The sequence below is a fragment of the Bufo bufo genome, chromosome 4 (assembly GCF_905171765.1).
Source record: "Bufo bufo chromosome 4, aBufBuf1.1, whole genome shotgun sequence".
NCBI classification, from domain to species: Eukaryota; Metazoa; Chordata; class Amphibia; order Anura; family Bufonidae; genus Bufo; species Bufo bufo.
In genome coordinates, this window is record NC_053392.1 from 596094748 (window position 1) to 596121950 (window position 27203).

Below are 27203 nucleotides of genomic sequence, written 5' to 3' on the forward strand. Positions count from 1 at the left end.
TGGTTCTGGCAATGTGGGGGTCAGGGGGTATATGGGATGGGGGTGGGTAGACTTGTCCTGCTGTCTGCTACAGTAGGGTGACATGAGGAGCGGTCCTAGGACTTTATAGTGTAGTCTGTAAACTCAGGGGGCCGTCTGTTGTAGTATGTTTATGGGGTATTAGAACGACACCGTCTGGAGGGGGGGGGGTGTTGCTGGAATTAGCTCAAAGCAGTTACAGGGAGTTGTACGGCAGGTATGTCTGGAGTGTGGCTCCTAGGTTTGGGCTTTATGTGGTCTGGGATTTACTGGCTCATCTTAAATGTTCTACTTATGTGGCTGTGTGGTGACATGTTTGTGTTTTTGCACCCCATAGATCTTATTCCTGGGAGCTGAATGGCACAAGAGAGGGGGGTCCAGTCATTAAAGCCAGGGGAGAGGGGCGCTCCTGCGCTGGGTCCTGTACAGGTGGAGAGGGGCGCTCCTGCGCTGGGCCCTGTACAGGAGGGGGGCACAGCCGGGTATCCAGCACAAGAGGGGGCCTGAAGTCAGGCTACTCACTGTTCCCTGTATGGTGGCAGGTTCCTGTCCTGAGCCTGGCGTGGTAGGGGGCTTATTGCAGTAGTCCCGTCTCCGCTGCTCGGTGTTGCACTCTCAGAAGGCGTATGGTGCCGGACACCATGTTTCCCCAGGCCCTGCGCTATATAGCCATGTGGCCTGTGCCAGGGCCCGGGTCACCACCGCCGACCAAGCGCAGGAGCGCCTCTCTCCACCTGTACAAGACCCAGCGCAGGAGCGCCTCTCTCCTCCTGTACAAGACCCAGCGCAGGAGCGCCTCTCTCCTCCTGTACAAGACCCAGCGCGGGAGCGCCTCTCTCCTCCTGTACAAGACCCAGCGCAGGAGCGCCTCTCTCTGCCTGTACAAGACCCAGCGCAGGAGCGCCTCTCTCCGCCTGTACAGGACCCAGCGCAGGAGCGCCTCTCTCTGCCTGTACAAGACCCAGCGCAGGAGCGCCTCTCTCTGCCTGTACAGGACCCAGCGCAGGAGCGCCTCTCTCCGCCTGTACAGGACCCAGCGCAGGAGCGCCTCTCTCTGCCTGTACAAGACCCAGCGCAGGAGCGCCTCTCTCCACTGGCTTTAATGACTGGACCCCCCTCTCTTGTGCCACTTAGCTCCCAGGAATAAGATCTATGGGGTGCAAAAACACAAACATGTCACCACACAGCCACATAAGTAGAACATTTAAGATGAGCCAGTAAATCCCGGACCACATGAAGCCCAAACCTAGGAGCCACACTCCAGACATACCTGCCGTACAACTCCCTGTAACTGCTTTGAGCTAATTCCAGCAACACCCCCTACTCCAGACGGTGTCGTTCCAATACCCCATAAACATACTACAACAGACGGCCCCCTGAGTTTACAGACTACACTAAAAAGTCCTAGGACCGCTCCTCATGCCACCCTACTGTAGCTAACAGCAGGACAATATAGTAATAGGCCAGCACTACTCACTGTTGTATCAGTATTCCAGTTTGTGGTGGTGCCTGCAGCGTTGGATCCCGGTCCAGGGGTTCCCGTAATTTTCAGCAACAGAAAAGGAAGCCACGGCACTCCAATGGGTCAATTTCAATTCCTTTATTTCACCTCTTGTAACGACGTTTCTGCCAAACGGTCTTTATCAAGCACAATACAACAATAGCACAGGGAACATTTAAATACCTCCCCTTGGTTACTGCTCGGCCCTACCCATTAACCCCCTGTGTACATCCTACAATTCTCAAAGCATATATCCTCATTAACTTTCATACTTAGATCATTGCCTACCATGCCTCCATGCTGTAGGAGCCTCCATCGGACCTGCATCTCTCTAGTCTACTTGCACGCTGTATACTTCATCATCGGCGTCCCTCAATTCAGACTGCGCTTGCGCCAGTGTCGTCACTTCCGCCCTTCTGATTCTACTTCCGCCAGGCCTAATCCTATTGTCATGCGCCGGTATTCCCGATCACATGACCAGGTTTCTTCATGGACGCACTGCCACCTGACCATGTATAGCTATGCTACAGGACGCTAAACGCTGGCGATGTGACATTCTTATGCGGCCTCTGAATGGAATCCCTCAGGAGCGCGATGAGGGTGGTCCGGAACACACCAGAAAGATATCATCTATTACCATATACTTTAATTATATGTTTCTAGTACTATCAACGGAGCGCTACAACTTAGGGATCACTGGTGTAATTAAGGGTCCATTTTTCAATCTTTATCATATTTTTATCATATATCCATTTACCTGAGTGAATTACATGGTGGTAATTAAATGGCTGTTAAGCTTATCCTCCACCATTCATCACATGGCTGGTGTATAGACCATATGCATAAGGGGGGTCAGCCCCCGGTCCACATGATCATCAGGTCCAATAGTAACATTCATTCTTGGGGGATTAGAGGCAATGGGAGGCTACACTCCAATGACTGGATCAGCCTTTTCCCTTTCTTTTAAGTTATTTATGGATGGATCTGCCTTTTCATTATTCAGCTCAATCACCATATCACAAGAGGTGAAATAAAGGAATTGAAATTGACCCATTGGAGTGCCGTGGCTTCCTTATCTGTGGCTGAAAATTACGGGAACCCCTGGACCGGGATCCAACGCTGCAGGCACCACCACAAACTGGAATACTGATACAGCAGTGAGTAGTGCTGGCCTATTACTATATTGTGCTTATGGAGGTCTGAGGACATGCACACTCACACAGCATATTCTTTGTAATTTATGCTGGAAATTGTGGGCGGATTATAATGGATTCACCTAAAAGCCTTCTTTATACAAGTGAACAAATTTCGCACATCCTGCGGGGTAATGAAGATGAGGGAGCATTCCTGAATAAACCCACAGTGGTCATGTGATCGGGAATACCGGCGCATGACAATAGGATTAGGCCTGGCGGAAAGAGAATCAGAAGGGCGGAAGTGACGACACTGGCGCAAGCGCAGTCTGAATTGAGGGACGCCGATGATGAAGTATACAGCGTGCAAGTAGACTAGAGAGATGCAGGTCCGATGGAGGCTCCTACAGCATGGAGGCATGGTAGGCAATGATCTAAGTATGAAAGTTAATGAGGATATATGCTTTGAGAATTGTAGGATGTACACAGGGGGTTAATGGGTAGGGCCGAGCAGTAACCAAGGGGAGGTATTTAAATGTTCCCTGTGCTATTGTTGTATTGTGCTTGATAAAGACCGTTTGGTCGAAACGTTGCTACAAGAGGTGAAATAAAGGAATTGAAATTGATCCATTGGAGTGCCGTGGTTGTTGCTAACAGCAGGACAAGTCTACCCACCCCCATCCCATATACCCACACATTGCCAGGGCCCCTCGTCATGCCCCCCTTTCCCACAGACAGCAGCACGAGATCCCCACTGACCCATTCCCCCCCCCCCCCCCCCCCACACACTGCCCCCACAGAGCCTGGACTCCCCTACATGTGACCTCACTCTTGCTCTTATGATCTTAATGGCTCCCACCCAATACCCCCTGCTGACCCCATATGCCCCAAGACCAGGGACTGCCCCCCGGACACCCCCTCTGGCTAGACTGCTCCCCCAGTACTAGTGTCTGATCAGGTGTCCTACAGAACACACAGTTCTCCCCATGTGCCCCTTCTCTCCCACAGACCGGACATCAGATCTACAGACCATTGTCTGCACCCTGCACCCACCGACTGCTGCTCGAGCCCCTCCAGCCAACTGTTCCCAAGGTACAGACAGTACCCCCCCCCCCCCCGAACAGGTCGCCATCACTGCCCCCCGAACAGGTCGCCATCACTGCCCCCCAAACAGGTCGCCGTCACTGCCCCCCGAACAGGTCGCCGTCACTGCCCCCCGGAACAGGTCGCCGTCACTGCCCCCCGAACAGGTCGCCGTCTGTGCCCCCCGAACAGGTCGCCGTCACTGCCCCCCAAACAGGTCGCCGTCACTGCCCCCCGAACAGGTCGCCGTCACTGCCCCCCGAACAGGTCGCCGTCACTGCCCCCCGAACAGGTCGCCGTCACTGCCCCCCGAACAGGTCGCCGTCGCTGCCCCCCGAACAGGTCGCCGTCGCTGCCCCCCGAACAGGTCGCCATCACTGCCCCTCGAACAGGTCACCATCTGTGCCCGCTACCCATAGCTCTCCCCAACGCCTTATGTCCCCAGATACACCACATGCCCCCCTCACAGATTCACACCCCAAAAATATCCCCCCCCATCCTGCACCCTCACATCCCACAGAATACACCCCCCCACACAGATTTACACCCTATAACTCCCCCCCCCCCCCCATGATCTGCACCCTCCTGTCCCCCAGATTACAGCCGGTTCTGTACTGTAAACCCCTGTGATTGCACCAGATTCCACTCCATGACCCCCACTGCCCCTGATATATGAGCTCCATATGCCGCCCCTCCCCCTTCCACAAGCTCCTGCAGTCCGGGTTTGCCAGCACTTCCCACATTTGGTCATGTGACCACGAAGGACCATGTGACCAGTGACGTCACTGACCTTCTAGCAACTCCGTTCTAGTCACTACCTGGAGGTAACGATCAGGTAAGTGTCCTGTGTGCTGGGGGCGGGGCGTCCTCTCCGTGTTCTGTGCGGTCTCCTGTGCGGGTCAGGATTAGGGACAGGTTTACAGTCAGGGAGGTTTCTAGAACAACTTGGGGGCGGGGCTCCATCCTCTCAGAAGCCCATACATTCTAGGTGGGTACATGTTGTGTCCAGCAGGGCAGGTAGGTGTGTAGTCACCGCCAGTGTCTGTCAGGATTACTGGGGCAGAGGGGGCATTAACCCCTTCACCGCCAGCTCTCCCGGCCAGGCACAGTCAGCCTCCGCCAGCACTCAGCCCACTAGGCACTAGGCTAGCCCAGGGACTGACTAAGGGACAGGAGCAGCACCTGGGTCTATCTGAGTGTAATCTATATGTACAGGTGTATACATAGTCATCCTCCTGTGTATTATAGTATATACTATGCTGGTATAACCTGGGTCTATCTGAGTGTAATCTATATGTACAGGTATATACATAGTCATCCTCCTGTGTATTATAGTATATACTATGCTGGTATAACCTGGGTATATCTGAGTGTAATCTATATGTACAGGTGTATACATAGTCATCCTCCTGTGTATTATAGTATAGACTGTGCTGGTATAACCTGGGTATATCTGAGTGTAATCTATATGTACAGGTATATACATAGTCATCCTCCTGTGTATTATAGTATAGACTGTGCTGGTATAACCTGGGTCTATCTGAGTGTAATCTATATGTACAGGTGTATACATAGTCATCCTCCTGTGTATTATAGTATAGACTGTGCTGGTATAACCTGGGTATATCTGAGTGTAATCTATATGTACAGGTATATACATAGTCATCCTCCTGTGTATTATAGTATATACTATGCTGGTATAACCTGGGTCTATCTGAGTGTAATCTATATGTACAGGTATATACATAGTCATCCTCCTGTGTATTATAGTATATACTATGCTGGTATAACCTGGGTCTATCTGAGTGTAATCTATATGTACAGGTGTATACATAGTCATCCTCCTGTGTATTATAGTATATACTGTGCTGGTATAACCTGGGTGTATCTGAGTGTAATCTATATGTACAGGTATATACATAGTCATCCTCCTGTGTATTATAGTATAGACTATGCTGGTATAACCTGGGTCTATCTGAGTGTAATCTATATGTACAGGTATATACATAGTCATCCTCCTGTGTATTATAGTATATACTGTGCTGGTATAACCTGGGTCTATCTGAGTGTAATCTATATGTACAGGTGTATACATAGTCATCCTCCTGTGTATTATAGTATAGACTATGCTGGTATAACCTGGGTCTATCTGAGTGTAATCTGTATGTACAGGTATATACATAGTCATCATCCTGTGTATTATAGTATAGACTATGCTGGTATAACCTGGGTCTATCTGAGTGTAATCTATATGTACAGGTATATACATAGTCATCCTCCTGTGTATTATAGTATAGACTATGCTGGTATAACCTGGGTCTATCTGAGTGTAATCTATATGTACAGGTATATACATAGTCATCCTCCTGTGTATTATAGTATAGACTATGCTGGTATAACCTGGGTCTATCTGAGTGTAATCTATATGTACAGGTATATACATAGTCATCCTCCTGTGTATATAGTATAGACTATGCTGGTATAACCTGGGTCTATCTGAGTGTAATCTATATGTACAGGTATATACATAGTCATCCTCCTGTGTATTATAGTATAGACTATGCTGGTATAACCTGGGTCTATCTGAGTGTAATCTATATGTACAGGTATATACATAGTCATCCTCCTGTGTATTATAGTATAGACTATGCTGGTATAAACTGGGTCTATCTGATTGTAATCTATATGTACAGGTATATACATAGTCATCCTCCTGTGTATTATAGTATATACTGTGCTGGTATAACCTGGGTCTATCTGAGTGTAATCTATATGTACAGGTATATACATGGTCATCTTCCTGTGTATTATAGTATATACTATGCTGGTATAACCTGGGTCTATCTGAGTGTAATCTATATGTACAGGTGTATACATAGTCATCTTCCTGTGTATTATAGTATATACTATGCTGGTATAACCTGGGTCTATCTGAGTGTAATCTATATGTACAGGTATATACATAGTCATCCTCCTGTGTATTATAGTATAGACTATGCTGGTATAACCTGGGTCTATATGAGTGTAATCTATATGTACAGGTATATACATAGTCATCCTCCTGTGTATTATAGTATATACTGTGCTGGTATAACCTGGGTCTATCTGAGTGTAATCTATATGTACAGGTATATACATAGTCATCCTCCTGTGTATTATAGTATATACTATGATGGTATAACCTGGGTCTATCTGAGTGTAATCTATATGTACAGGTGTATACATAGTCATCCTCCTGTGTATTATAGTATATACTATGCTGGTATAACCTGGGTCTATCTGAGTGTAATCTATATGTACAGGTGTATACATAGTCATCCTCCTGTGTATTATAGTATATACTATGCTGGTATAACCTGGGTCTATCTGAGTGTAATCTATATGTACAGGTGTATACATAGTCACCCTCCTGTGTATTATAGTATATACTGTGCTGGTATAACCTGGGTCTATCTGAGTGTAATCTGTATGTACAGGTATATACATAGTCATCCTCCTGTGTATTATAGTATAGACTATGCTGGTATAACCTGGGTCTATCTGAGTGTAATCTATATGTACAGGTATATACATAGTCATCCTCCTGTGTATTATAGTATAGACTATGCTGGTATAACCTGGGTCTATCTGAGTGTAATCTATATGTACAGGTATATACATAGTCATCCTCCTGTGTATTATAGTATAGACTATGCTGGTATAACCTGGGTCTATCTGAGTGTAATCTATATGTACAGGTATATACATAGTCATCCTCCTGTGTATTATAGTATATACTATGCTGGTATAACCTGGGTCTATCTGAGTGTAATCTATATGTACAGGTATATACATAGTCATCCTCCTGTGTATTATAGTATATACTGTGCTGGTATAACCTGGGTCTATCTGAGTGTAATCTATATGTACAGGTGTATACATAGTCATCCTCCTGTGTATTATAGTATAGACTATGCTGGTATAACCTGGGTATATCTGAGTGTAATCTATATGTACAGGTGTATACATAGTCATCCTCCTGTGTATTATAGTATAGACTATGCTGGTATAACCTGGGTATATCTGAGTGTAATCTATATGTACAGGTGTATACATAGTCATCCTCCTGTGTATTATAGTATAGACTATGCTGGTATAACCTGGGTCTATCTGAGTGTAATCTATATGTACAGGTATATACATAGTCATCTTCCTGTGTATTATAGTATAGACTATGCTGGTATAACCTGGGTCTATCTGAGTGTAATCTATATGTACAGGTATATACATAGTCATCTTCCTGTGTATTATAGTATATACTATGCTGGTATAACCTGGGTATATCTGAGTGTAATCTATATGTACAGGTATATACATAGTCATCCTCCTGTGTATTATAGTATATACTATGCTGGTATAACCTGGGTCTATCTGAGTGTAATCTATATGTACAGGTATATACATAGTCATCCTCCTGTGTATTATAGTATATACTATGCTGGTATAACCTGGGTATATCTGAGTGTAATCTATATGTACAGGTGTATACATAGTCATCCTCCTGTGTATTATAGTATAGACTATGCTGGTATAACCTGGGTCTATCTGAGTGTAATCTATATGTACAGGTGTATACATAGTCATCCTCCTGTGTATTATAGTATAGACTATGCTGGTATAACCTGGGTCTATCTGAGTGTAATCTATATGTACAGGTATATACATAGTCATCCTCCTGTGTATTATAGTATATACTATGCTGGTATAACCTGGGTCTATCTGAGTGTAATCTATATGTACAGGTGTATACATAGTCATCCTCCTGTGTATTATAGTATATACTGTGCTGGTATAACCTGGGTCTATCTGAGTGTAATCTGTATGTACAGGTATATACATAGTCATCCTCCTGTGTATTATAGTATAGACTATGCTGGTATAACCTGGGTCTATCTGAGTGTAATCTGTATGTACAGGTATATACATAGTCATCCTCCTGTGTATTATAGTATATACTATGCTGGTATAACCTGGGTCTATCTGAGTGTAATCTATATGTACAGGTATATACATAGTCATCCTCCTGTGTATTATAGTATATACTATGCTGGTATAACCTGGGTCTATCTGAGTGTAATCTATATGTACAGGTATATACATAGTCATCCTCCTGTGTATTATAGTATATACTGTGCTGGTATAACCTGGGTCTATCTGAGTGTAATCTATATGTACAGGTATATACATAGTCATCCTCCTGTGTATTATAGTATATACTATGCTGGTATAACCTGGGTCTATCTGAGTGTAATCTATATGTACAGGTATATACATAGTCATCCTCCTGTGTATTATAGTATATACTATGCTGGTATAACCTGGGTCTATCTGAGTGTAATCTATATGTACAGGTATATACATAGTCATCTTCCTGTGTATTATAGTATAGACTGCTGGTATAACCTGGGTCTATCTGAGTGTAATCTATATGTACAGGTATATACATAGTCATCCTCCTGTGTATTATAGTATAGACTAGGGATCGACCGATATAGATTTTTTAGGGCTGATAACGATACCGATATTCTGTGAGTTTTCATTTTTGAATTTTTTTTTTAATTCCTACACAAATCTGCTGAAAATGAATGTTTATTGTTACCGTGTAGTTTTTTTTTTGTAAATCTTTCTTTTTAATTTATAATTAATATTTTGGTGTTTTTTTATTTATTTTATTTTGTTTTAAATTTTTTATTTTTTTATTATTAGCCCTCTTAGGGACTAGAAACCTTGTCCTATTTACCCTGATAGATCTCTATCAGGGTGAATAAGACCTCACACTGTCCCTGTTGCCCTGTGCTTTGTGCACAGAGCAGCAAGGGAGCTAACTATGGCAGTGAGAGCTTCAATAGCGTCCTGGCTGCCGTGGGAACTGATCGGAGCGTCAGGCTTAGGCTACTTTCACACTACCGTTCAGAGCGGATCCGTCCGGGGTCTGCCCAGACGGATCCGCTCATATAATGCAGACTTCAGATCCGTTCAGAACGGATCCGTCTGCATTATATTGTAGAAAAAATTCTAAGTGTGAGCGTAGCTTCGGACCGATCCGTCCAGACTTTACATTGAAAGTCAATGGGGGACGGATCCGTTTGAAAATTGAGCCATACTGTGTCAACTTCAAACGGATCCGTCCCCATTGACTTACATTGTAAGTCTGGACGGATCCGTTTGCCTCCGCACGGCCAGGCGGACACCCGAACGCTGCAAGCTGCGTTCAGGTGTCCGCTTGCTGAGCGGAGGCTGAACGCTGCCAGACTGATGCATTCTGAGTGGATCCGCGTCCACTCAGAATGCATTAGGGCTGGACGGATGCGTTCGGGGTTGCTTGTGAGCCCCTTCAAACGGAGCTCACAAGCAGAGCCCCGAACGCTAGTGTGAAAGTAGCCTTACACTGCTGGGGCTCCGATCGGAACTGCCACTGAGGAGGAGGGTAGAGGGGACCCTGTGGCCACTGCCACCAATGATTAATACTGGGGGGATTGGGTGGGGGGCGCACTGCGCCACCAATGAAGATAACTCTCTCCTCATTAATTCATATACAGGAGGCGGGAGCTGGCTGCAGAATCATATAGCCGGCTCCCAACCTCTATGAGCGTTAGCTGCGATCCACGGCAGTTAACCCCTCAGGTGCGGCACCTGAGGGGTTATCTACCGCAGATTGCAACTGCTTGTCATAGAGGTCGGGAGCCGGCTATGTGATTCTGCAGCCAGCTCCCGCCCCTCCCCTCCTCTTGTCCTCCCTCCTCTCATTGGTGGCAGCGGCACAGGGGGGAGAAAGACACAGGGAATATCGGCCTAATAGATGCCGATACCGATTATGTTCAAAATCCTGAATGTCGGCCGATAATATCGGTAAAACCGATAATCGGTCGATCCCTAGTATATACTATGCTGGTATAACCTGGGTATAATCTATATGTACAGCGCAGGTTTATACATAGTCATCTTCCTGTGTATAGACTATGCTGGTATAACCTGGGTATATGTAACGGGGCGCACTCGGTCTCCCATCAGCCGCAGACCTGCTGCTTAGCTTCGGGAGCGAGGATTTGTGTTTGGCCTCTTTCCCAGGGCGGCTTTGCTAGCTGGGAGGCTCCCTTGTCTGTCTGTCGGTCATGTGACGCTGGCCACGTCACATGACCCTCACTCCCCACTATAAATACAGGCGGCCTGCCGGCTACAGGTTGCCTGTGATTTTCATCCTATAGGCTGTGTATTTTATTGTTATTAAAGGGGTTGTCCGGGATTGGGGACATTGTTCTAAGTGTACAACAGTGACATAAATATTACACACATGCCGGTCCTACCTTTGCCACACATGTCTGATGCCCCGTTTTCATATAGCAAATTCTCAGCCGGAAGTGCCTATTTTCTCATAGACAGTGACGTACCGGGTCCCTTGCTGCAGAGCGAAGCCTCTTCTTCCGCTTCGCAGGGAGCCCGGTGACGTCACCAACAGCCTCAGTAATTATTCAGATCGCAGGGAGGGGCAGTAACTAAGCTGGAAGACCTTGCGGTAAGCCATGCCCCCCTCCGGCCCAGTGACTCACCATCAGCCTCGGTAATTATGCAGATTGCAGGGAGGGGCGGTGACTTGGCTGGAAGACATCGTGCTAAGCCACGCCCCTCCGGTGACGTCACCGGGCATGGCACTTTCTAATTAATGAAGGAGGCGGAATATTAATGAGGGGGCGGAGTTACAGCAGAGATGATCGTTCAGCTGTAACCACGTGATGCCGCGCTGCGCTGGGATCCACAGGGCAGTGCGTCAGGAAGTTAGGCAAAGATAAACCTAGATGTAAACAATGCGTGGGGGACCGTCGGATCCCTGTAGAAGTGGCGAAAATACATAAAAACATATTGGGGAAACTTTAATCAGCTCTTAATAGTGAGTACACTTTTAAAAAAAAAAATAATAATTTGATCCTGGACAACCCCTTTAAGCTACCTCTGGAATTGAACCTCAATCCGCCTCTTGACACCTCTTCTGCCTGCTCCCTGTACCTTGACGCTACCTCTCCCATTTTGACCTCGGCTTGTTTACGGATTTGTCTTTGCCTCTTCCCTTGTTCTGACGTGACCTCCTGGCTGACCTCGGCTAGTTGACCCACCTCGCCTTCCGTTTTTGTTCTACCTCTTGTCCGCTTATTGTAACTTCTCAGTGGCTGTCCTCTTCCCTGCTGTCTTTCTCTCTGCTTGCACTTAGTAGGTTAGGGACTGTCACCCAGTTGCGCTTCATCACCTAGGGCGGGTGGTGCAAGTAGGCAGGGACAGGGGACCAGGTGGCAGCTCAGGGGGTGCACCTCCGCTCTATCTTGATTCCCGTGACTCTACCCGTGACAGAATCACAGGCCCAAATTCAGCATGGACCCTATACAGAGCCTCACTGAACATGTGCAGGGTCTTGCTCAAATAGTACAGGAACTTGGGGAGAGACTACAAGTTCAGGAGACCGTCCGAACTTCCCCTATTCTTGCTCCTGCCACCGTTCAGGTGGAACCTTACATTAAATTGTCTAATCGGTTTTCGGGTGACCGCTGAAGTTTTTTAGCTTTCAAGGAAAGCTGTAAACTTTATTTTCGACTACGACCCCACTCCTCCGGCCCTGACCCACAGAGGGTTGGTATTATCATTTCCTTGCTTCAAGGGGACTCTCAGCGTCCACAACAGGCTTTAGGGGGCCTGTTTCCCCACATGCGGCTCCCAGCCCAAGACAGAGACCTTGATTCTGAGCTGAGCTGCATATTTAAAGGACAGCCAGGTGCTGCCAAATCCTGGACCGGCACCTAAACTCCGGTCTGGTATTTAACCTCGCCTGGCTGGAATTCAGCCCAGCCGCCCATGTTGGGAGGAAAATACCTGCCTTCCCAAATGAATCCCCTTGCTATGTCACATACCCCCCTTCCCCCTCCTTTGTTCAACCCTGAGGGGTTGAACACACGCCAGGCAGTGTCCCTGGGACAGGGTATCCGCGTTTCCCTGTAACCGGCCTGCCCTGTGTTCTACCGTAAACTTTTACGTTTTGCAAGGACAAGAACCATCTTGTGACCCGAGCATTCCTCTATTTGGCCTAGCTCATCCACTTCAGAGGGGAGTGGTCGGTTACCAGATGGAACTTTCTCCCTAACAGATAATAGCGGAGAGACTCGAGTGCCCACTTGATGGCCAGGCACTCTCTCTCCACTATACTGTACCGGGTCTCGGCTGGAGTGAGCTTACGGCTGAGGATGACAACGGCATGCTCCTTCCGGTTGACTTCCTGAGACAGTACAGCACCGAGGCCCACTTCGGAGGCATCGGTTTGTACTATAAACTCCCTTTTGAAGTCGGGCGTCACCGAAACCGGGGACCCACACAGGGCCGACTTCAAAGAGCAGAAAGCCTCTTCCGCCTGGTCATTCTAGCGGACCATCACTGACTTCCGTCCCTTCAAGAGCCCTGTCAACGGAGCTGCTAAAGTGGCAATATGGGTAACGAACCTCATATAATAGCCCACCATTCCCAGGAATGACTTTACTTGCCCAGGGGTGACAGGTCGGGGCCAATTCCTTATCGCCTCTATTTTGTTTACTTGTGGTTTGATGACTCCGCACCTAATGACATACCCTAGGTATTTGGTCTCCTCTAACCCTATCGCACATTTTTTTGGGGTTAGCAGTTAGACCAGCCTTTCGAAGGGAGTCCACTACGGCCTGTACTTTGGGCAGGTGACTTTACCAGTCGGTACTGTGTATGGCAATATCACCCTGGTAAGCCGAGGCGTATCGCCGATGTGGACGAAGCACAATGTCCATTAGACGTTGAAAAATGGCAGGGGCGCCATGCAGACCGAAGGGTAACACCTTATATTGGTACAGCTCCTCTGGTGTAATGAAGGCAGTTTTCTCTTTGGCAGCCTCCGTCATGGGTACCTGCCAGTACCCTTTAGTGAGGTCCAAAGCAGAAAAATGCCGGGCTTGGCCTAACCTTTCAATAAGCTCATCCACCCAAGGCATGGGATATGCATCGAATTTAGATATTTTGTTCAGCTTACGAAAATCGTTACAAAACCCTAATGTCCCGTCCGGCTTGGGTATTAAGACTATAGGACTGGCCCACTCACTTTTAGACTCCTCAATGACATCTAGCCGCAGCATGAGCTGCACTTCATCCGAGATGGCTTGTCGCCGAGCCCCGGGTACCTGGTATGCCTTTAACCGGACTTTTGCCTGAGGCTCAGTGATAATGTCATGCTGGATTGCGGAAGTGCGTCCAGAGAGGTCCGAGAACACATCCGTGTTCCGACTAATGGACTCCCTGGTCTCCTGAGCTTGTTTAGAGGAGAGGCTGTCAGCAATTTTTACTGTGGCAACCGCTTCCCTTGCCTCAGACATAGGAGCTGGAACCTCTTCCCCTAGAAAACCCGGCCGCGGGCTGTCTTCAGTACAGGTCTCCCTATCTTTCCAAGGTTTAAGTAAATTAACATGGTAAACCTGCTCCAACTTCCGCCGCCCTGGCTGGTGTACCTTGTAATTTACCTCTCCAACTTTCTCGACCTACCTCGTAGGGCCCCTGCCACCTAGCCAGGAACTTACTGTCCACGGTCGCTACCAGAACCAAAACCCGATCACCCGGGTTAAAGTTTCGGACCCGAGCCTGTCGATTGTAGATCCGACTCTGGGATCGCTGAGCGGCCTCCATATGCTCCCTGACATGAGGCAAAACTGTCTCTATCCGCTGTTGCATCTTGATTACATACTCCAAGACACTTTTATGCGGAGTGGGTTGCTGCTCCCATGCCTCTTTGGCCACGTCCAACAGACCATGAGGATGTCTGCCATAAAGCAATTCGAAGGGCGAGAACCCAGTAGAGGCCTGGGGTGCCTCTCGCACAGCGAACATGAGATAGGGCAGAAGAAGATCCCAATCCTTCCCATCTTTAGACACCACCCTCTTTAACATGGTTTTTAGAGTTTTGTTAAACCTTTCCACCAGACCGTCTATTTGCGGATTGTACACGAACGTCCGTTACTGTCTGATATGCAGCAACTTACAGAGTTCCCTCGTGACCTTGGACATAAAAGGAGTCCCCTGGTCAGTCAGAACCTCTTTAGGTTGCCCCACTCGGGAGAACAACTCCATTAGCTCCTTAGCTATAAGCTTTGCCGATGTATGTCGCAGTGGCACCGCCTCCGGGTACCGAGTGGCGTAGTCCAGGACGACCAAGATGTGTTGGTGTCCTCTAGCATATTTTGGTACTGGACCTACGAGGTCCATAGCCATTTGCTCAAACGGCACCTCGATGATCGGGAGAGGTACCAAGGGACTGCGGAAAAGGTGCTGGGGGCTAGTTGCCTGGCAGGTCGTGCAAGACTTACAGAATTCTTCCACCTCCCTAAACACACCGGGCCAGTAAAACCGTTGTAGTATCCGGTCCTGTGTCTTCTGCATTCCCAGATGACCCCCGAGAACATGCTGGTGGGCTAACTGTAACACGAGTTTGCGATAAGCCTGGGACGCCACCAACTGTTCAATGGATTCACCTCGCAGCTGGTTTACCCGGTATAACATACCCTGATGAACCACAAAACGGGGGTACACTGACGCTGCCCCTGGTTGTTGTGGTTCACCTTCTACTATTAATACATTTTCTCGGGATAGGGTTGGGTCCCGGTGTTGAGCGGTACCAAAATTATCCCCGGAGACATTGAGGTCTGCCAGCTCAGGACCCGACGGCAAGTCCTCCGTGTCTCCCACCATCACACTTAGCGGGGTTGTCTCCCCATCTTCCACCGAAGTGGTGGTCACTCCTACCGCTGGCCCTTCAGACTGGCCCTGCCGGCAACCGTAGATAGAGACACCATAGCAGTGGGGTAGTCTTTTAGGTCTCCATGAATACACATGACCACAACTTTCCGGCCAGTATACTCAGTGGTCCGTACCAGGGGAGCCCTTACCAGGGTCACCAGACTCCCTGAGTCCAACAGAGCCTCCGCTGGAGTGTCTCCCACCGCCACCTGGCACAGGTGATTCAGAGTCTCTGGGGCACCCGCTGCACACAGCTTCCTAGCATATAACGACTGGTGGAAGCAATAGTTCGTGTCCATAGGTTCCACCTGACGTGGACAGACAGCTCGTACATGGCCAGGCTCCCGACACCGCCAGCAGACTATGGGAGCCGGGTCCACAGGGGGCACATCCTGGTTTGGTTCGAATTGCCTGGTCTGGGGTGGAGAGTTGTGGGTTTTGACTACCCCCCCCCCCCCCCTCCCAAAAGAACCCCCCTTCCCCCCGTAGATTCCGGGTAGCCTCATAGTGCTCCACCAGGTCGACCATCTCGAGAGCATTACCCGGAGAGACCTGGCCGATCCATTGCTGGAGAGGGGGTGGCAAAGCCCTCCAGAACATATCAGCCACCAGACGGTCCAGCATAGCAGTGGGGCTCAACATGTCAGGCTGTAGCCACTTTTGCAAGAGATTAAGCAAGTTATAATACTGGGGTCTCACGGGCTCAGGCGGCTTAAACCCCCACTGATGCACCTGCTGGGCCCGGACCAACACATTCATCCCAGTCTTGCCAGAATCTCACCCTTGACTCTATGGTAGTCGGCCACTTGGTCGTCCAGCAAGTCTAAATACACCTGCTGGGAATCAGATGTCAGGAACGGAACAACGACCTCAGCCCACTGATCTCGGGGTAGATTCTCCCTTGTGGCCACCTTCTCATACATCGCCAGATAAGTTTCGACGTCATCTGATGGTGTCATCTTTGGGATCGCCTCACGGACCACCTTCCGGACATCATGGACACTCTGGGACGCTCCTGCCGTCTGTAAAGCCATCACGTGTTGTAACAGCAGCTGGTTTCTTTCTTGCTGGTGTTGATTAGCCTCCACGAGAGCTTTTATTACAGCCTCCATTTTGTCACGTGACACAGGTTTAAATTTAGCTGGTTTAATCCAGGACATCCAGCCGTACCCGAAAAAAACATTTTGGCGTTTACCCGCTCCAAGCCACCAATTGTGAGGATTCGCTCTGGTAGGCAGGGTAAGCGGACGCAGAACAGAGGCAAAAGAAACAGTTTGTAAAACAAAACTTCAGTGTTTATTCACACAGGAGAAAAAAAAAAAAGCAACATTGACCGTCTTAGTGTTGGTTCTCACAAAGGAAAGTCCAAAGCACAAAAACAGTCACCTTGTTAGCAGGTTCCTTTAGGCTTTAGGGGGCCTGTTTCCCCATGTGCGGCTCTCAGCCCTCTACTATGGCACCATGCCTCAGATCCCAAGACAGAGACCTTGATTCTGATCCGAGCTGCCTATTTAAAGGACAGCCAGGTGCTGCCAAAACCCGGATCGGCACTCAGGTATTTGACCTCACCTGGCTGGAAATCAGCCCAGCCGCCCATGTTGGGAGGAAAATACCTGCCTTCCCAAACGAAACTCCTTGCTATGTCACAGTGCGTTCAGCAAAACTCGCACCATTTTGGAAGCAAGTTCAGTCAGTTTTGTCTGCGATTGCATTAAGTTTTTTCCACGCGAGTGCAATGTGTTTTGATGCGTTTTTCACGCGCGTGATAAGAAACTGAAGGTTTACAAACAACATCTCTTAACAACCACCAGTGAAAAACGCAATGTATCTGCACCTGCTTGCGGATGCAATGCGTTTTTCACTGAAGCCCCATTCACTTCTATGGGGTCAGGGCTGCGTGAAAAACTCAGAATATAGAACATGCTGTGTTTTTCACGCAACGCAGAACTGATGCGTGAAAAAAACGCTTATGTACACAGACCCATTGAAATTAATGGGTCAGGATTCAGTGTGGGTGCTATGCTTTCACGTCACGCATTGCACCCACGTGGAAAACTCTCGGGGCCTTAAAGTACAAGTCTCGGCCTTAGCAGCTTTCCTAGACACAAGCTTGTCAGACCATCCTCTGAGCAGACGATTTATTAAAGGGGCAATCAGAGACTCCCCCAGATTACCCTCTACCATCCCACCTTGGGACTTGAACAAAGTCCTTATGGTACTGATGGACACTCCGTTTGGGCCTATTGAAGACATTTCTCTGAGGCTCCTGACCTTAAAGACCACCTTCCTTCTGGCCATAACAACAACAAGAAGAGTGGGGGAAATACAGGCCTTCTTTTGCCGTCCTCCTTATCTCAGGATCCTGGATGACAGAATAATCTTAAAGCATTGTCCATCCTTTCTCCCGAAGGTTGTATCCAGATTTCATAAATCACAGCAAAAGGTGCACCACAATGATATGCAACTGACAATACTGGCTAATCCCTCAAGATGATGTTAAAAACTGAGACTTTAGCCACTGTATTCCAGTCAGGAACACATTGGAGCCCTTTGCACCACCGTCAAGGTATCTCAGTGTGGCATGGGTCCTACCACTACCTATGGTGTGTGAACACGGTCTGAAAGGTGCTGAGATCCAACTCGCAGCCAAGCTCCCACATACCTCCATAGTGAGATCACTCATACAATGGAAGAAAGGATAAGGCTGCAAGCCCCACCTATAACATGTGACACAGGCTACCAGGTGCACCAGAATGTTACCAACAATGTTACCAGTTTATAACATCCGCTTGAGGGATTAGCCAGTATTGTCATTGTGGTGCACCTTTTGCAGTGATTTATGTATTTTTATATTTTCATCCACACATTATTCCATCTTGTGTTGGATGCTCTTGTGGTACATGTGGTCCGCTGCCGTCATCCTCCATTGTATGTATTTTTTGCTGGGGATTGCCGTTAGCAACACATCACATGCGGAGGAATTGCTCCCCCGGTTATAAACACGCCACAGTGTTTGGGGTTTTTGAGCATTTCCTCCCATTTAGGCCACTTTATTTTAGTGATTTTTCTGGATCCAGATTTCACTGTAATCAGGAGATAGTTTTACCATCCTTCTGCCTATCACCTTCGACAGATTTAGAAAGGCGTTTTCAAAGCCTGGATGTGAGATGTTGTGTGCTTACTTACTTAAAAGTCTGGGAGAAGATTAGGAAGTCGGATTACCTCCTTCTTCAGTTTCAGGGGCCTAACAAGGGTCAAGCAGCCAGTAAGGCCACCATTGCAAGATGGATTAGGCTACTTTCACACTAGCGTTCGGGTGTCCGCTCGTGCGCTCCGTTTGAAGGGGCTCACGAGCGGTCCCGAACGCATCCGTCTGGCCCTAATGCATTCTGAGTGGAGGCGGATCCACTGAGAATGCATCCGCCTGCCAGCGTTCAGCCTCCGCTCCGCTCAGTGAGCGGACACCTGAACGCTGCTTGCAGCATTCGGGTGTCCGCCTGGCCGTGCGGAGGCGAGCGGATCCGTCCAGACTTACAATGTAAGTCAATGGGGACGGATCCGCTTGAAGCTGACACCAAATGGCTCAATCTTCAAGCGGATCCGTTCCCCATTGACTTTCAATGTAAAGTCTGAACGGATCCGCTCAGGCTACTTTCATACTTAGAAAATTTTCTAAGTTTTAATGCAGACGGATCCGTTCTGAACGCTAGTGTGAAAGTAGCCTTAAACAGACGATTTCTCTTTGTCATGCTCAGAGGAAACTAGATCCTCCAGAGGGTCTCAAGGCCCATTTAATGCGGGTTGTGTTGCCCTCTTGGGCAGAAAATGCTGCCATGTCGATTGAACAAATCTGTAGAGCGGCTGTGTGGGCAAACCCAATGACTTCTTTTCCACCATTATAAATTAAATGTCATTCATTCCCAGGATTTATCATTTGGGCGCAGAATTCTTTATGTAATGATTCCAACCTAATTAAAATCCTCTGTTATTCCTCCTGTCAGTGCCGTTAGGGGAGGTGGCGGGAAAAAGGGTAAATTGCTCTTATCGGTAATTGGATTTTCCAATAGCCTCCCCAACGGCACTGGGGGTATTCCCCACCCTTTATTTGTTTTATTTTCCTTGGATTTATAATTGTATGTTTACTCCTGTATTCCAGTTGGATTAATATCATTTTGTTTTGCATCACTACCGTGTACTCTATTATTTACTCATTTAGGTAAGGGGAGGAGGCCCTTCTGTTTTATTTTTTTTTGTTTTGTTTTTTTCTGTAGGGGTGCATCAGGGGGACTTCAAATGTTACATGGCAACTTAAAATTGTCCCAGTGAAATCTGCCCTCTAAAATTCATATGTTGCTCCTTCCCTTTTGTGCCCTGCCATGTGCCCATACAGCAGTTTACGACCACATATGGGGTGTTTCTGTAAACTGAATAATCATATAATAAATATTGAAGTTTATTTTGCTGTTAACCCTAGCTGTGTTGCAGGAAAAAATAGATTAAAATAAAAAATCTGCAAAAAAATAAAAAAATTTGGAAATTACTTTCATTTTCTTTTAAGCTGTTGTGAAACACCTCAAGGATTAGCAAAGTTTGTAACACAAGTTTTGAATAATCTGAGGGGTTTAGTTTCTAAAATGGGGAAAATTATGGGTGATTTATAATATGTAAGCCCCTCAAAATCACTTTATTTAGGGATTAAAAAAGCGTTTTTGGAAATTTTCTTGACAATTTGAAAAATTACTTCTAAAATTTGAAACTTTCTAACGTCCTAAATTTTTTTTAGGACATTTACAAAATGATGCCAACATAAAGTAGACATATAGGGAATGTTGACTGATAACTATTTTACCAGTTTTGTTTTGTTTGTTTTTTTAAGTAGAGAAATTCAAATTCCTGACGAAGCCTACGTGGCGAAACACGTGTCGAGGTTGATGCGTTTGGGGATCTGTGTCACCAGTTTACAGCAGCAATATGGGTAGGTAACATGGTACCTTGTGTAGGGTTGGACGGGTGGCTATAGTAATTGTGTACATTGTCATCTTTATGCTAGCACTCCACCGTCCTGTGATTACCCTACAGTGTCCATACGTGAGATGCTTAGACTGATAGGATGTTAGTTGTTATGAATCAGGGAACAGCATTATGCACCCGCAACCATTCCTGTGTCTCTAGCTCCTGCAATTGTGTTGTGGGGTCTGCTGTTCATAGAGGCTCAGTCTTCATGTCCTGTCCCTTTTTGACTTTACCTGTACTGATTATGTCATTTGATTTGAATAAAATGAGATTTTTTTATCGCTATACATCCTCGCTCTTTTTATGTATAGTTTGTAGTAGGTTGAGGAGTTAGGTATTGCAATTTGGGTTGTTGTAGGTTATAACCGTATGTTTTTCCTACAGTTAAAGAAGAGAAAACTCCCAGTCCTCTTCCTCTACAGGATGAGAGATGTCCCAGTCCTTTTCTTCTACAGGATGAGAGATGTCCCAGTCCTCTTCCTCTACAGGATGAGAGATGTCCTATTCCTCTTCTTCTACAGGATGGTTCAGAAGAACATCAAAGCATCCCATATGATGATCAGATAGATCGAAATAAGGTCTCAGGAAAAGTTCCCTATGATCTGTAGAAGTGCTGTGAAGATCTTGTGTTCAGTCTTGTTTTATAAACCAGTATTATATGTTATATCCTTGTATAATGATAAAGGTAGAGATGGCAGCATTACAGCTAACTATAGACCTTGCATGTCGTCTGGATATTCTCACAGTTTTCTGGTCAGTGGAGACTGCTGGTTGGAATAAGGAACCAACTAGATGCATATATACAGGGGACCTGCAGATATTTTTGGGTCAGACAATGAAACTTGGCACATGTAGATCCACTGTGTCTCTTGAACACATTTGACATGGTTCTGCTCCAAAGTGTGTTATATACAGTTAGGTCCATAAATATTGGGACATCAACACAATTCTAACATTTTTGGCTCTATACACCACCACATTGGATTTGAAATGAAACTAACAAGATGTGCTTTAACTGCAGACTGTCAGCTTTAATTTGAGGGTATTTACATCCAAATCAGGTGCAGGAATTACAACAGTTTGCATATGTGCCTCCCACTTGTTAAGGGACCAAAAGTAATGGGACAATTGGCTTCTCAGCTGTTCCATGGCCAGGTGTGTGTTATTCCCTCATTATCCCAGCAGATAAAAGGTCCAGAGTTTATTTCAAGTGTGCTATTTGCATTTGGAATCTGTTGCTGTCAACTCTCAAAATGAGATCCAAAGAGCTGTCACTATCAGTGAAGCAAGCCATCATTAGGCTGAAAAAACAAAACAAACCCATCAGAGAGATAGCAAAAACAACTGTTTGGAACAGTCTTAAAAAGAAGGAACGCATCGGTGAGCTCAGCAACACCAAAAGACCCAGAAGACCACAGAAAACAAATGTGGTGGATGACCGAAGAATTCTTTCCCTGTTGAAAAAAACAACCTTCACAACAGTTGGCCAGATCAAGAACACTCTCCAGGAGGTAGGTGTATATGTGTCAAAGTCAACAATAGGGTTGTTGCGGGTATCGAAATTTCGATACCCAATCGATACTTTTGTCCCGGTATCGATACGATACCGGGATTTCCGTTTTTTCGATACTGGGCTGCGCTTCTGCGCAGTCTAGTATCTCTGAACATGAGCGCGCTGCTATCGGCGCGCTCATGTTCTCTCTCAGCAGCACGGGGAGAAGGAAGCTGTCCTCCCTCCCCCTGTGCTGCTGCCGCTGCCACCAATGAGAAGAGAGGGGCGGAGGAGGGGCGGCAATGAGAAGAGAGGGGGCGGAGGAGGGGCGGCAATGAGAAGAGAGGGGCGGAGGAGGGGCGGCAATGAGAAGAGAGGGGCGGAGGAGGGGCGGGCGCACTGCGCCACCAATGATAGGATTACTATCGGAGCGATGGGAGGAGACATCAGCTTCACTAGTGGGCGTTCCTTTTCCCTGCGCTGCGATTGGACAGCGCTACAGCCAGGGAGAAGGAACGCCCACTAGTGAAGCTGATGTCTCCTCCCATCGCTCCGATAGTAATCAGCAGCATGTGGAGCAGGAGAGGAGACAGTAATGGGGCACTGCGGGCGAACGGAGCGGCGCCCAGGACTAATGGTGAGTGCTGGGACATCGCTCGGCGCCGCTCTGTGTGGCCTAATAGTGAAAGTCTGGACTCATATACAGTAGTCAGTCTTTAACACATACAGGAGGCGGGTGCCGGCAGCAGAATCGCATTGCCGGCACCCTGCCCCTGACAGGGAGCTGCGATCAGCGGCAGTTAACTGCCGCTGATCTGCTAGTACCCGCCTCCTGTATAAAGGGGTAAAATCATTGGTGGTGCAGTGTGCCCCCCCCCCCCCTCAATCCCCCCATCCCATTAAAATCATTGGTGGCACAGTGCGCCGGCCCCTCTCAACCCTCCAGTATTAAAATCATTGGTGGCAGTGGCCACAGGGACCTCTCCACTCCCCCTCATTGGTGGTGCAGTGGCAGCTTCTGATCGGAGCCCCAGCTGTGTAAGCCTGGGGCTCCGATCGGTTACCATGGCAGCCAGGAAGCCCTGGTTGCCATGGTAACATCCCTGATGCTGTGTGCACAAAGCACAGAGCAGCAGGGACAGTGTGGAGTCCTATTCACCCTGATAGAGATCTATCAGGGTGAATAGGAAAAGGGATGAAAGATCCCAGGTTCTAGCCCCTAAGGGGGGAAATAGTTATTAAATAAAAAGTGAAAAAAAACAAACACTAAAATATGAAGTATAAATCACCCCCCTTTTCCCAATTTCACATATAAAATATATAAATAAACATATTACATCGCCACGTCAGAAAAGTCCAAACTATTAAAATATAAAAAAAAAATCTAGGTGGTGAATGCCGGAACAGAAAAAATAAAATAAAAACTGCGCGATTCGCCATTTTTAAAAATGAGGAATGCACGTGGCTTTTTTTGTTTATTTTTTTCGCGTGGTATCGAATGGTATCGAGTATCGCAATACTTTTTCATGGTATCGAAACCGAATCAAAAATTTGGTATCGCAACAACTCTAGTCAACAATCAAGAGAAGACTTCACCAGAGTGAATACAGAGGGTTCACCACAAGATGTAAACCATTGGTGAGCCTCAAAAACAGGAAGGCCAGATTAGAGTTTGCCAAACGACATCTAAAAAAGCCTTCACAGTTCTAGAACAACATCCTACGGACAGATGAGACCCAGATCAACTTGTATCAGAGTGATGGTAAGAGAAGAGTATGGAGAAGGAAAGGAACTGCTCATGATCCTAAGCATACCACCTCATCAGTGAAGCATGGTGGTGGTAGTGTCATGGCGTGAGCATGTATGGCTGCCAATGGAACTGGTTCTCTTGTAGTTATTGATGATGTGACTGCTGACAAAAGCAGCAGGATGAATTCTGAAGTGTTTCGGGCCATATTATCTGCTCATATTCAGCCAAATACTTCAGAACTCATTGGACGGCGCTTCACAGTGCAGATGGGCAATGACCCAAAGCATACTGCAAAAGCAACCAAAGAGTTTTTTAAGGGAAAGAAGTGGAATGTTATGCAATGGCCAAGTCAATCACCTGACCTGAATCCGATTGAGCATGCATTTCACTTGCTGAAGACAAAACTGAAGGGAAAATGCCCCAAGAACAAGCAGGAACTGAAGACAGTTGCAGTAGAGGCCTGGCAGAGCATCACCAGGGATGAAACCCAGCGTCTGGTGATGTCTATGCGTTCCAGACTTCAGGCTGTAATTGACTGCAAAGGATTTGCAACCAAGTATTAAAAAGTAAAAGTTTGATTTATGATTATTATTTGGTCCCTTAACAAGTGGGAGGCACATATGCAAACTGTTGCAATTCCTACACCGTTCACCTGATTTGGATGTAAATACCCTCAAATTAAAGCTGACAGTCTGCAGTTAAAGCACATCTTGTTCGTTTCATTTCATTCCATTGTGGTTGTGTATAGAGCCCAAAATGTTAGACTTGTGTCAATTTGCCAATATTTATGGACCTGACTGTAAGTGCCCTCCTTCCCTCCACTTTATCCCCTGTAAACGGATCTGGACTTTGTTGCAGGGGAACCACTAGGCTGCTGCACTTGAAGTGACTGGTGACCCACGGGGTCAGGAAAGGCAGAATACATGCAGTCCGATAAATGGTCCATTGTCAGGGCAAGCAGCTCAGGAACAGAATAGAGATCAGGCAAGGATCAGAACGGAGGTCAGGCAAGGGTCAGGTCAGGCAGCAAAGGGTCCAATCTAGAAGTCAGGCAGAAGTCTGTACACAGAACAAGCTTTGCATGAAAGTAGCATACTAGAACCTATTGATCAGGCTCCTTTCCATGGCTTGTAGAGATCAGAGTGCGTGCATGCCGGCCCTATAAGAGCCAGAGATAGTGTGTGCACACATGACCTATGGGCAGAGAAGGTCATTATCGGCAGGAAGCAGGCCTCAGCTTGTGTGGGAGGACAGCGTTATTCCAGCAGCCGGGACCACTGGGAAGAGAGAGAGGGATGTCTGTGGGACTGGACCGCTGGAGCCCTAAAGCTATGGAGCAGGTAAACCAGGCAGCAGACGTGCCCACCAGCAGGAAGGAGAGGAGCTATAGGCATGGACCGCTGCCATAGCAGATAACTGCTGTCATTTCATCACTTTTTGTCATTGTAATTAATGATCTTTTCTGGTCTCATCAAACATTCCACACGACTTCTCCATCAGTCTGCTGACTTTTACCATTTCTGTTTCGCAGCTTTTAAATCTGGGTAAAGATCTGAACAATATTAAGGCTGAAGATACATATGTGAGGAGTGATGAGCAGATCATAGAGGACATTCCCCCAGATAACCACCCAGGTGAGTAGTAACCACTACATAAAGCAGAGAAGACTCACAGATTCTGCTCCTTCACTGGCTACTGATGACTCATTGTATAGTCAGGTAGCGGTGGCAGTTTGGGGGTCACATATTGTACTTTCTGACAGGTTTTCCTTTATTAGCACACAATTGTTACCGATACCAGGTCGGCTATGGTGGTGCTTCTGCCATAGGGGGCATCCGTTAGCTCAGCAGACCCCCCCCTAGACCCAGAGCCTGGTCTCGGGAGGGGCACTTCCAGATTATTTTCTGTCCGCCGCCACAAAACAATGGTGCTTATAGAACAGACTACACAGTGTAGAGGTATACTGTATATTGTGGGGCACAGTGTAGAGGTATACTGTACATTGCATCTCTTATGGCCGTGTGGTTAGGTGCTTTGCCTCTGATACAGAAGGTCGTGGGTTCGAATCCCAGCTGAAACTTTTCTGAAACACAGCACTGACTCCATATATGGACATACAGGGCGGGACACAGGAAGAGGTTGTGGGTTCGAATCCCAGACACATCTCTCCTGAGGTCGGCAATACAAATGACTATGATTCGTAAATGCCGGCCCTGCTGGTGTCACCCGGTGCGGCCCGCACCCCCTTTGCAACGTCACTGTTCCGTAGTACTTAGAGGCTTTACTGACACTTCTAAATTTTTGGGAATAGGAGAAGCCTTATGGTAGAGCCGAAATAAAAAGAGCTGAAATAAAAAGAGCCACCAATGAACAGTAGCAGCTGCCTGTCTGACCATAAAGATCTCACAATGTTCTGCCCTAAAGAAGTAATCATAGGAGGACAATTCCCCAGTGGTCAGTGACAGCTTTCCGGCCATTCTGCTCCCCCCTTCCTGCTGAAGACTTCAGTGCTATACCCCACTCTCCCCAGGGGCTCTGACCAATCCCAGTATATGGGGCCCCAAAATATCTCATGGCAGCTGTTAAATGGTCCCTTGTTGACACCTCAGAGAACACAGTCACAGTCCTGGTCTGACAACATATGGGATTATTGTATGTGCAGAGAGGTTTTATAGGGGAGCAGTTCTCTATTTCCCTTACACCGTGTGTTATCGGGTTCTAGACATAAATTGTAAACCCAGTGGTGTCCTAGTATCACACCCAAACAGGGAGGGGGGGAATTGTGTAATCAATATTGGAGCCACCTATAGACTGTATCTAGTAGTTCAAAAAGTAATAAATTCTTCATTTTCACTGGAATAATAGTTTTTTTTTTTTTATAAATGTTTTCATGCAAATAGAGAGCGACTATTATTAAAAATCCATTAAATGGAACCTGTCATCAGAAGTGGCCTATTTATTTATTGTATTTATGGAGGAGATGACGCTGTGTCTCGCCTCATCCAGCGGTACGCCCCAGTGACTACCTGAGCTATGTTTGATGACATCAGGTACATTTCAAAAGTGGATTTTTCCTACAAACAACCTGATTGTCAAATTGTACAAAACCTGTTTCTGAAAGCTGGCATCTCGAACAATGGGGACATGTAAATAGTCAATAACACTCTCCAAAATACATACTGATAGGGAACTTAGATTGCGAGTGCCATTGGGGACAGTGTGACCCTAATGTCTTTATAGCCCTGCTGAATATAGTAGCGCTATATAAATGTATAACATGAATACAATAAATAAATAGGCCTCTTCTGATGATAGGTACCATTTAATGGATTTTTATCATCAGAAGTGGAATAATGTGAGTCCGTATGACATGCAGAATCACTGCACACT

At 46.9% G+C, this 27203-nt stretch overlaps 2 protein-coding genes across 15 annotated transcripts in view; one reads left to right on the forward strand and one right to left on the reverse strand.

Moving 5' to 3' along the window:
* LOC120999536 (zinc finger protein OZF-like) overlaps window positions 1-27203 on the reverse strand; it is a 2085412-nt gene that overhangs the window by 634752 nt on the left and 1423457 nt on the right. The window lies entirely within an intron of this gene.
* The window catches only part of LOC120999545 (oocyte zinc finger protein XlCOF7.1-like), a 795896-nt gene continuing 771745 nt past the window's right edge, over window positions 3053-27203 (forward strand). The window contains exons 1-4 of one of the 3 annotated variants that reach the window (XM_040430517.1): window positions 3053-3074; window positions 20435-20533; window positions 20956-21149; window positions 25345-25447. In XM_040430517.1, coding sequence (XP_040286451.1) covers window positions 20530-20533; window positions 20956-21149; window positions 25345-25447 — 301 coding nt within the window. In that variant the 5' untranslated portion in view covers window positions 3053-3074; window positions 20435-20529. Of the gene's footprint in view, window positions 3075-4525; window positions 4571-20434; window positions 20534-20955; window positions 21150-25344; window positions 25448-27203 lie in introns of those variants that run through there. The other 2 variants (XM_040430516.1, XM_040430518.1) reach the window with 2 other exon arrangements.